The sequence below is a fragment of the Xyrauchen texanus genome, chromosome 3 (genome assembly GCF_025860055.1).
Source record: "Xyrauchen texanus isolate HMW12.3.18 chromosome 3, RBS_HiC_50CHRs, whole genome shotgun sequence".
NCBI lineage: Eukaryota > Metazoa > Chordata > Actinopteri > Cypriniformes > Catostomidae > Xyrauchen > Xyrauchen texanus.
The window spans coordinates 52,547,165-52,559,719 of record NC_068278.1 but is presented as its reverse complement, the minus strand read 5'-3'; the positions used below and the strand labels follow the sequence as shown (position 1 = coordinate 52,559,719).

At 39.5% G+C, this 12,555-nt stretch overlaps 1 protein-coding gene across 2 annotated transcripts in view; it reads right to left on the bottom strand.

Moving 5' to 3' along the window:
* The window catches only part of mxd1 (MAX dimerization protein 1), a 34,719-nt gene that overhangs the window by 9,439 nt on the left and 12,725 nt on the right, over window positions 1-12,555 (bottom strand). The window contains exon 3 of one of the 2 annotated variants that reach the window (XM_052101459.1): window positions 9,758-9,787. The exons of the other annotated variant lie outside the window; for it this stretch is intronic. Coding sequence (XP_051957419.1) covers window positions 9,758-9,787 — 30 coding nt within the window. The remainder of the gene's footprint in view (window positions 1-9,757; window positions 9,788-12,555) is intronic. 2 annotated transcript variants of the gene reach the window in all.

The window sequence follows — 12,555 nt, the reverse complement described above, 5'->3', positions numbered from 1 at the left end:
CGAGTGAACATCTGTGTGTTGAGCAGTGAAAGAAAACACGAGTTCTGCCAACACATAAGTGTGTACGTGTTTGCTGTGGGCAGCTTTTTGTGAGCCACTATAGTTGAGCATGTAATAACTGAAAAACAGAGTGCATAGGATGAAAGCATGTAAAGAAAATGACACGGTACCACTTTTTGCTAAATGCAAATGGTAAGCAAATCATGCAAATTGGGATATCACTCACTTTTTTTTTATTTTTTATAATACCACTAAATATTAACAAAACCATTTCTTCCTTGTAGCATCTAGATTCATATTATGTAGTCTCAGTGATAAAATAATAGGATGATCAATACAGCTTTTCAGCCATGCTGAAATGCACACAAAAATACACGATTAAAACACTAGGAAAAATGGGTGGCCTGGGTAGCTCAGCAAGTAAAGGCGCTGATTACCACCCCTTGAGTCGTGAGTTCTAATCCAGGGCATGCTGAGTGACTCCAGCCAGGTTTCCTAAGCAACCAAATTGGCATGGTTGCTAGGGAGTCATAAGTGGAAACCTCCTTGTGGTCGCTATAATGTGTGGTTCTTGCTCTCGGTGGGGCGTGTGGCAAGTTGTGTGTGGATGCTGCAGAGAATAGCGTGAAGCCTCCACATGCGCTATGTCTCCACGGTAACATGCTCAACAAGCCACTTGATAAGATGCGCGGATTGACGGTCTCAGACAGCAATTGAATGATGTACAGGACTTTGAAGGTCTAAAAAGCATATAAAAGGCAGCATAAAAGTAATCCATAAGACTCCAGTGGTTAAATCCATATCTTCAGAAGGGATATGATTGGTGTGGGTAAGAAATAGATGCATTTAAGGAATTTTTTTACCATCATCAATCTCCACTTTCACTTCACTTTCATATTCTTCTTTTGTGTTTGGCGATTTGAATTATTTGTGTATATTGCCACATACTGGAGAATTTATATTAAATAAAGGACTTCAATATTGACCTGTTTCTCACCCACACCTATAATATCACTTCTGAAGACATTGATTTAACCACTGGAGTCATTTTGATTTCTGTTATGCTGCTTTTATGTTCTTTTTGGAGCTTCAAAGTTTTGGAATTTTTTAGACCTACAATGCTGAGACATTCTTCTAAAAACTTTGTATTCAGCAGAAAAAAAGGTCATACATATCTGTGACAGCATGAGGGCGAGACAATCCCTTTAATGAATTTGCTTAATAAAATGGCTTTTAAATGAAAATTTGTGTCCTTAAAACTTGTATTATGTATTAACCATTTTATAAAAGCAATAAAGCTGTGCACTGTGCCTTTTAACACCCTTTAGCTGTGACTATATTCACAATATATCACAACCTCTTGTACCTTATTGATTAAATATGAAACATCAAGCATTTGGATTTCTTTCAGGCATTTACAGTACACACCTGTATTTATCTTCAACGTCGCTGATGTAGCTCAAGGCCAAATAAGCCATTCAATATAGCAGATGCTTTGAATGAACAAACTAATTTGAGCTAAACGAAAGCTTGGATGTGTTTGCGGCAGGTTTGTATGCAAGAATGGCACTACACTAGGCTGCTAAAAGGACAGGATGCATGTACACCTGCCTTTCCAGCACACACGTACACATAAACATGCACAAAAGAACACACCCAGACAAAGGGTAATGTTTGTACCACTGCTTGTCGCTTTCATACCTGGTTCAAAGGTCAGGAATACAACTGCATAACTTTAGAATCTGCCACCAAAGTGGTGAAATAAACTAAGTGGCCCGATGTTTGTTAACCAAATACAAACTGCGTGCGCTGTCCAACATTCACTCACACAGCATGTTGCAGCACGGGTCAGGGTTGATAGCACGGAAGAGCTCACAGTTTCGTTTCTCTTTGTCATCCATTTTCTGAGCTGTTCTGTAGAGGTTATTCACGGTTCGGCGTCATTCCGAGTGGGGTTTTAGAACGAGCCAAGTTGTTCACCAAAAAAACGTGTTGACAGGCAATGTATTCGGTCCTGTTTACACCAGGTATTAAGAAGCATTTTGGGCGATCTGATCACAAGGGTACAGTACAAGCGAGACAGTTCTCAGTTTACACCTGGTTGTTATGCATCTCTTTAGTAGGGATGTGCAAGACTAGTCGACTAAACGGTTCTGATGCTGCTAGTCGACACTGGAATTACTAGTCTGTTAATATTTCCCCACGTTACATTGATCAACATTTTCACACATTTACGTTTGGCTTTATATTTTTACAGAGGCTGTGCTTAAATTACTGTCATATTAAGGTTATATATTTGAAATAGAATTAATAATAAAAATATCATCAAAAAAAGAAAAAAGAGGTTATCTGGAGCATGCAGGAAATGTCCTCTCGCTTGACAAGCAAACTCAGCACTCAAGTAGTTATGAAATCACTTTGGTGGTGGTGCGGTAATCGGATTTCCAAACGTTTGAAAGTCCCTATGGATGTTTTGGATGTTCTTTAAATCTGTGCATGCTTGTACGTTATTTTTCTGCTGTGCAGGTGTTTTCAAGCGCAGGGTAGCCGCCTTGGGTGATTCAAGTCCCTTCTTTCACCGGACCATGTCAACGTGTTAATCAGCAATTTAATCTGCTGATTAAGAAGGCTATTTTCAACGAGGTGCCGACTGCTTAAGGGGTTCAATTATCTGTTTTTCTGTGTGCCTGTCATGTTAAGAATACTTTAGGCTTATAGTAGGCTACATCACAGGCCTATTTTTCTTTACTTTAGCAAATTTTTTTATTAGATGTTTTTTAAATCTGTTATTGGTTAACATTATTTACTGATTTGGCTTAGTCTACCTGTTAATTATTTTCAACAATGTACTGACTGTTTTAATATGTTATGTAACTTTTACGTGGTGAATTAAGTTTAGAACAGGCTGGGTTGCTCTGTTGGTCCTGCACTATTCAATCAAATATTTTCAGTAAATATGCCTGTTAAATATTAGCTAATGTTGATTCAGTGAATGCGTGTCATGTTCTATATTTAATGTACAATGCTCATAATGCAAGGCGAGCACATTGCAAATAAATGCCGCTTTTCAGTGAAATTTAGCGCTGGATTTGGAATAGATTAAGGCTACATCTACATTAATCCGGATACATTTGAAAATGCCGTTTTCGTTTCAAAATGCTGTCCGTCCACACTAACGTTTAAGCGTTTTCCAAAAGTTGCTTGTCCACACTAAAACGTATGAAAATGCTTAAATTGAGTCACTGCGCATGTGGAAAATCCCTGCTGCATGTATGGTCTGAAAAGCAATTCCGTCGCCGGACACCAATTCTGAGTAAACTTCCCTTCGCCTTTGAAGTAATGCAATGTGAAGGTTGTACAAAGTGACATTTATTTTTTAACAATGCTGTCAAAGTGAGTTTTCAAATTTATCCAATTGTTTTTCAAAAAGCTCAGTTTTTTCGCTGACAAAAACGCCATCTCAGTGTGGACGGAAGGCCAAAACGGAGAGAAAAAGAAGCGAGAAAACATATTACTGTGGGTCACATAAACAATAATATTTATTTATTTATTTATTTTTTTACTGTTTTCTGAAGGTTGTTTTTTTTGTTTTGACTAGTCGACTTCAAAATGTTCATTTAAAAGTCAGTGAAATTAGTCATTCTGCACATCCCTACTATTTTGACCACTTGTGTTCAGATTTTGAGGGGAGGGTCTCTGCTTTCATAATGACATACCTCAACTGAATTGAAATGTTTGTAAACAAATTGAGGTTGCTGGAAATTACCTTGTCTGAAAGTTTAAGGAAAGTTTTAAAACTTTTTACAAAAACGTTTTACAAATAGTATGAACTGCTGGCATGTTAAACTTGTAGCTAGGCATTGCTAGAATTTGACTAACGTGTTTTAACATGAAGACATTGCTAGCATTTTTATCACATAGTTAGGCATTGCTATCATGATGTTAGGTGTTGCTAGCATATTTTAGCATGTAGCTTAGCATTTCTAACATGTTTTTTAACAGCTTTATTAACTGTGATTCAGATGCCCGTGTATTACGTCTGCATCCCTGCACTACAGAAGACGTTTGTGAAGTTCTAGTGCATGTATATGTATTCCCTTTTTTAAATTTTTTTATAGGATGTTTACTTAATTTCAAAACCGCATGTTAGCAGAAAAGTTTAAAACTCTTGCTTTAGCACAGCGGTTGATTGACAGGACAGATGAGTAGGCAGTGCTTCTATGCTGTTGGAACGCATTCGAGCAGATGAGTGTTTACAATACAAGCCCATTGTGGTCACAGGCATTTTGGACCATATTCGATCACCTCTGAGTGTGGTTAAAGTGGACAAATCCTTAAAACCTTTTGAACCTGATTACGCCCTTTATTATCATCATCCCATTTCAAACCGATTACCCAAAATGCATCATAATACAAGGTGTAAACCTGGCCTTGCAGATGAAGTTGGTTGATCAAGGTAGTCTTGCTGATTAAGCTAGTTAAAATGGATAATTCCCACAAAAATAAAAATTCTGTCATCCTTAACTCACTATCATGTTGTTCCAAACCTGTATGACTTTCTTTCCTCTGTGCAACACCAAAGGAGATGTCAAAGCTGTATGTTAATATCAGTCACCATTCACGTTAATTTGCATGTAATATCTATCCAATGAAAGTAAATGGTGACTGAGGCTAACAATCTGCATAAAATCTCCTTTAGTGTTTAATGAAAAAAAAATAAAAAAAAGAAAGTCTTGTGGGTTAGGATCAACATTAGGGTGAATAAATGACAGATTTTTACATTTTTGGCCTGGTTGGGGCACCAGCATCAAAAACACAACATATGCTGGTCTTCTCAACGGGTCTTAGTATCTATACTGGCACGATCCTTTAAAATGGACCTCTGAACATCTGCAGTTAAGCAGGTCACCACTATTCAAGCCATATTACTTTCAACATAAATCACCATCATCTCCTGCTCTTTGACCTCTGAGTTATTGTCTTAGCCCAGTGGGAGAAGTGTAAGTGCAAAGGCGTGTACGGCAGCCCACAGCTCATGTTACAGTTCTAAAACCTCCCTTCCAAGACAAACAGGCCACAAGCATGCAAGGTCCATCTTAGAGCAAACACGTTTCTCACAGGCAAACCTAACCATGCTTGTGTTTGAGGTGGTGTGTGTACAATTGGGGCTTCCGTTTACAGAAAGAATTCTGCTTACAGCTGTCGGTTGTGTATTCTCTTAGATAACCAAGACTGTTACAATAAAAAACACCATATCTTGCTCTGCCTATAGGGCATAGTTCAAGCATGTATGAAATATGGCCCATATCTGGTGCAGAGTGAAAATACATAGTGCGACACTGAGGTCACTAGGACAAATGTAGCAGTTTCACACGATACAGGTGTGTGACATTTTACATGACACCGATAAACCCATAGACTAGGTTAGCTGTGGGGCCTTTTAGGTAAGAATTTAACTTACACCAGCTGTTTTAAACTCACTCCAGCTGATTTACTTAAGCGTCATTGAGCTGAACAATGATAAATTTGAACACATATTTGCTCAACATGCTACATGGTAATAGCCTTGTTTTTTTATATTAGTGGTGTTTACTAAGGCAAGCATTACTATATGTATTGCTCATACAAATATGAATATATTTTTTAAACAGAACCCAAACTATAAATATTAAACTTCAATGTGTATATTTTCCCATACCGTTTGTGTTACAGACATAAGAGGTGATACTTCAAACTGTGCGTCTTGTATAGAAGTATTGTTCCATTACTTTTCTAAGTAAATTTTAGCTTACGCTTACATTGAAGGAGGGACTGGAGCTATATGTAGGAACCAGAATAATAAGAGACTTGGCAGTGGGCTTTTTTGACTTTGACAATTAACAACCACTAGAAACCCACAGAAATGCCCTAGCAATGGTATAGTGCTCAACAAATGCCCATCCACTTTTTCAGCTGGTTCAGGAAGTGTTTTTCCCACGAATTTTTTGTGGAGGGATTTTATAAAAGTCTTCATGAAAGATTTCTAAGCCATTAAACATAACCACCCAGCTCTTTTAACTTTTATTGTACATATGCAGATATATACAAACAAATATGTAGTTTGAGAGTGTAGGGAGTCTGGAGTGGTATGGGTTACTTTTATGCTGCCTTTATATGATTTTTGGACCTTAAAAATTCTGGCCAACATTTACTTGCATTGTATGGACCTACATAGCTGAAATATTCTTCTAAAAATCTTAGTTTGTGTTCAGAACTATGAACTATCCCTTTAAGGACTCGTGGGTAATGTAGTTCTTCACCACGAATTCCTCAATTAAAAATGCTTTTTTAAAATGAAGATGAATCAACGCAGAATGATGGCATAAACAGAAGCATATATCACCGATTAACAACCTAGGAGCTCACGGTATGTCTGTCTTTCAAGGTTTATAAGTTATCGTTAAACATCAATTTGTCTATGAAGAAAATAAAAGTTTTTTTACTTCTGGAACCTGACTGTATTTCTCTATAGTAATGTCCTAGCATCATGGCGGCATGTTATGCACAGGTAAGCACCACTCACATCTTTTTCAGTAAATGTAAAAATCTAGGGTTTTATGTTATTTTTGGCCTTTATTTTGTAAGGGAAGTTGAGAGAAAGAATAGGAAATAAAGGCTAGAGAGGGAGGAAACTGAATTTAGGAAATGTTGCATGCTGGATTCAAATTGCACGAACACCACAGCTTAAAGCACCAAAGCAGTAATTGCTACACCATGGCTCGGATGTTACTAGCCTTTTATATTTATTCAGCTTACAACTATGTAAATCCTTACAACACAGCTGTACTGGTTTTAGATCAGATAGCTTCCCTGTTTATCCAAATCTGCATCACAAATGCCTCCCACTTGAGCTGCTGTATGAATATTGGCCCTGGACTCCATTTTGAGCAGTATGCAACAAAAGCAGAAACACAGGGAGCCTCTCTTCCTACTTTCAAGATAAAAGCAGCTCTTCTGAAATGAACAGCAGATTAGTTGTCTGGAAATCTGTGACCTCACAGCTCTGCACAAGCTTGGTCTTATGTATGCAGAAAGAGGCACACTTTACTAAACATGGCTGGTGTCAGACTGTGACTATAGCTGCATGCATTGTTAAGAGTTTAAAAGTCAAAGTCCAGACGCCCTAGTTTCTCACTGCTAAGCCTGACGGCATCTATTATTCAATGTATTTGACAAGCTGAGCTCAGAGTTTGGTGAGTGTGTGTATGCGTTACCCAACTGCAGGGCACCAGGGACAACTCTAAGTTAGGTTCATTAGTGAGATCTTTCACATTAAAAATTTCAGGTCACCCATTTATTGAGATTTTATCTCTAGGTCAAAACCGAATGGATACATCAGCCGGGTGACTGATCTTAATATTAATTTCTTAGGGCGCAAGTGGACACACATGATAAGGAAAGGCTTAGAGAAGACTGAAATTAGACATGGAGGCACATTCCCTTGTCATGTAGCTTTCAATTATAGAAGTATAATCTTAAACTCATGAGTGTGAATGTAATGAGGTATAATCCTGCAAGTTTACAGATAAGAGCAAATGACTGTGACACTGTCGCACGCTGCTGAGGTCCCAAGACTCCGCCTTCAGAGCACGCGATAAGGCAGCCCTAAGAACAGCTAGGGCCAAACTGTCACGGGCAATCAGAGGCAAAGCGCGCACACGCCCAGAGAATCCACAGTCACTTCCAGGACAGCGGTGACACGCGGCGCATGTGGCAGGGCATCCAGGCCATCACCAACTACAGGACAACATCAGTTGCCTGTGACAAAGATGCCTCCCTTCCAGATGCGCTGAACGACTTCTAAGCTCGGTTTGAAGTGCAGAACGACGTGATGGCGAGGAAGTCCACCCCTCCTCCCAACGACCAGGTGCTCTGTCTTACCACGGCAGATGTGAGGAAAACTCTACGTAGAGTCAACCCACGGAAGGCTGCTGGACCAGACAACATTCCTGGTAGAGTGCTCAGAGGATGTGCAGACCAGCTAGCAGATGTTCTTACCGACATCTTCAACATCTCTCTGAGCAGCGCCATCGTTCCAACGTGCTTCAAGGCCACCACCATCATCCCCATGCCAAAGAAGTCTTCAGTGTCCTGCCTCAACGACTACCGTCCCGTCGCACTTACACCCATCATCATGAAGTGCTTCGAGAGGCTCGTCATGAGGCAGATTAAGACCCAGCTGCCCCCCTCACTAGACCCACTGCAGTTTGCGTATCATTCAAACCGTTCAACGGACGATGCCATCACCACAACCCTCCATCTGGCCCTCACCCACCTAGACAATAAGGACTCATACGTTCGAATGCTGTTCATAGATTTCAGCTCAGCATTCAACACAATCATTCCCCAGCACCTGATTGGAAAGCTGAACCTGCTGGGCCTGGACACCTCCCTCTGCAACTGGATCCTGGACTTCCTGACTGGGAGACCTCAGTCAGTCCGGATCGGGAACAGCATCTCCACCACCACCACACTGAGCACTGGGGCCCCCCAGGGCTGTGTGCTCAGTCCACTGCTGTTCACTCTGCTGACTCACGACTGTTCCAATGCACAGCTCGAATCACATCATCAAGTTCGCCGATGACACGACCGTGGTGGGTCTCATCAGCAAGAACGACGAGTCAGCATACAGAGAGGAGGTGCAGCGGCTGACGAACTGGTGTAGAGCCAACAACCTGTCCCTGAATGTCGACAAAACAAAAGAGATGGTTGTTGACTTTAGGAGAGCACAAGGTGAACACACTCCGCTCAACATCGACGGCTCCTCTGTGGAGATCGTCAAAATCACCAAATTCCTTGGTGTTCACTTGGCGGAGAACCTCACCTGGTCCCTCAACACCAGCTCTATCACCAAGAAAGCCCAGCAGCGTCTCTACTTTCTTCGAAGGCTGAGGAAAGCACATCTCCCAACCCCCATCCTCACTACATTCTATAGAGGGACTATTGAGAGCATCCTGAGCAGCTGCATCACTGCCTGGTTTGGGACTTGCACCGTTTCGGACCGCAAAGCCCTGCAGAGGATAGTGAGGACAGCTGAGAAGATCATTGGGGTCTCTCTTCCCTCCATCAAAGACATTTACAAAAAACACTGTATCCGCAAAGCAACCAGCATTGTGGACGACCCCACACACCCCTCACACAAACTCTTTACCCTCCACCCGTCTGGCAAGAGGTACCGAAGCATTCGGGCCCTCACGGCCAGACTGTGTAACAGCTTCTTCCCCCAAGCCATCAGACTCCTCAATACTCAGAGACAGGTTTAACACACACGTGTCCTGAGTTGCACTTTAATTACTGTCACTTTATAACTGTCTGCTACCTCAATAACTGCTATGTGCATAGAACACTATCTCATAGTATGTTATGTTTACATTTTTAGAAACTGTCATCTTTTTGCACTACTGAGTACTGGTCGGCGCTGCACTGTCTATTGTCCTGTTCATTGTCAGAAATTTGTTGTACTGGCCCGTACTTTTTGCACGTTTGCACATGCACTTTATATAGGTATATATAGGTTTTTTTATATAGGTATTTTATTTCGTTGTGTTGTCTCATGTGGTCCTGTGTTGGTCCTTTGTTGTTTTTATGTAGCACCATGGTCCTGGAGGAACGTTGTCTCGTTTTGCTGTGTACTGTACTAACTGCATATGGTTGAAACGACAATAAAAACCACTTGACTTGACTTGACTTGACATAAAGGTTATTTGCACATACATACCTGTTCTTTTCCATCTCATTGTGTGTAGACCTGCAAAGACAGAAAGGGAGAGAGAGAGATCTTTTTATAAAGGCAAACATCACTATTGCTATTACTATAACTCATGTGTAGGATTAGGAATTTGAACAAACCCCTAACCCTAAGTATTAAACTTTGGTAAATAACTTGCCCTGCACTGTTTGTGCAACAGACATGAATGAAACCTCAAATTGGGTGACTTGTTGAGGAGAGGTGTGTGATCAGACTTGCCATTTTACATGATACAGTGGGTGACGAAATCCCATAGACTAACAATGAAAGGAGGGACTCGAGTCAGGAACCAAAACCCCATCATTAACTCTGATGTTGTTCAAAACCCATTTTATTTTTTCGTCTTCCATGGAACACAAAAGGTGATATTAGGCAGAATGACAGCCTCAATCACCATTCACTTTCTAAATATCTCAATATCGATACTTAAATTCCAAGATTGATATTTTACACTATGTGTAACACTCCACTACAATGAGAGGAAATCCCTCGCATTCACAATCAAATTTCACACTATGCGACTAAAACATACATATTTGGCAACTAAAATGAACACTTAATTCCAATCATGTATGGCACAGATAAGATAAAGCCACTCAAGTCCTCTCTCGTTATCATGCGCTCATCTACAGACGTTCTTTACAGAAATGGCAGTTTTGTTAAAGAGACAGTCTTGGTTTTAGCACATGCTCAACAAACTAATGTAAATATCTGTAAATAGTTACAAATTAACCAACAATTTTTTTTTACCAAAAATAACATGAAATTTAATATCATATTTATTGATTGAACACATTCATTTGTTCATTAAAAAAAAAAAAAAAAGTGAGCAAAATGATTGAAAAATGTATAAATTATAACTAGTAAAATAATATTTTCATAATGTACCTAGTAACATATCACAGCACGTGTGGACAAAATCAAGAGCTTGTGAATTGTATAGTGTATTGTAACTGTTTTGTTTTTGTTTTTTTTTACTTAAGGGTAAGGGTTGCCACCAGCCCCAGAATATCATATCTGGTGGTTTCTTTTGACTTGGACCAATAAACAACCACCTAGAACACCCTAGCAACCACCTGAAACACCCTAGCAACTGTATATCAATGCATTTACTAAATAAAATACTCAGAACACCAAAGAAACTGCATATGCGCATAAGCACAATGCGCAAAAACCACTCCTTAGTGAACATCTTAGCAAATTAATAACAAAGCCCTGGCAACCACCAAAAATAACTACACAGCACAAGTTTTGCATGGGAAAGCACCACTCACATCTTCTTCAGAAATGGTTAAAAACGAGTTTTTTGTTAAGGGAGTACAGGAAATTACGTAAAAGTGAGAACAAGATCTAGAAATGATCCTAGTGGGACTCGAGCTGGCATAAACCATATAAACACCATGGCATGCGTCAGAACATGTGCACTAGGCTGCACCTCCAACATCACAGTCCTTGTTCTTAGGTTTAAAAGGCACATAGAGAGTGTGCTGTGTGCACTGCTGATTTGAATGTTCAGTACAAAGGCAGGCTGGTGTGTGAAAAGGCTGTTCAGGACGAAACCTTAAAGGGATTTTCAGGACTCATAGGCTTGTTTAGTGGATGCAGAAGTTGCCAAGATGCTAATTGCTGATTGCAAATGTCCTCTCTTGCAATGTACGCAAAATACATATAGGCCCTCAGCCCCACTTAGTAACAGTAACTAGAAACACAAGCCTGAGACACAGGATGACAGTGGGGGGTTGAATCCTCACACAGGACCATTACTAGATCAACAGAGGAGTGAAAGAAAGGCAAAGCAGAGGAGGCCACAATAAAAAATTAGGAAAACAACAGCTAAAAAGTTTCATGATGTCTTGCTGCCTTCAACTCATGTCAGAATAATCCTATTCACGAGATGAGCACACGTGAATGCCACCACAAAGTTATAAATAATTACCAGTGGAAACATTTTCAGAGTGACCAATAAAGAATCAATGAGGAAGCGAATAGGTATTTTTGTGAAATAAATCTACGTCGCCTGTGCAATGGGACAGCACATACTCTGTGGTAGTCTTGAATAAGTTCACTATAACCTTATCCATACCTATTCTAAGCTTTAATTGTGAATACTGACTGTTTAATTTAGGTTTTACGCATTTTACATTCTGATGATGAATAAAAGTGATCAAACCTCCCAGAAACTGCAAATTTAGCCAGTACAAAAAACAACAACTTGTGTGCTGTGGCAGCATGAGATTTATAAAACACACCATTAAAGCATCGTTTATGCATCTAATGTGCATCCTTTGCGCTTTATTTTGTTGTAGGTGCACTAAAAAAAACGTAGTCTTTATTTATCAGGAAGTGAAAAACAGTGAATGAAATAGCCCAACTTGTCTGTTTTATTGTGATGGAACTTTCCAGGAGGACATTGTGCATTGAGAAAATAAAAGAAAGTAAAAAATAAAATAAAAAAGCTTCTCAAGTAAATGTATCTTGTTTTAAGATTTTTCGACAATTTAAATGGAAAACAAAACAAAAAAACTTGATAACAATATGATTTTTTTTAACTTTACTGAAAAAAGTATTTTTCTCCCTTTAATTCAGTGAATGTCATTTATGAACAGAATCCACAAACATTAGGTAAAGGTAAATTTGTATTTCAATACATTAGATGCACCTGTTACTAGTCACAATTATATTTTATAATGAATTCGATCAAGAAAATTCACTTTAGATCTTTTTTTCCCTCTAGTAAGACCTTTGATATTAGTGCAAAGATGACAGCA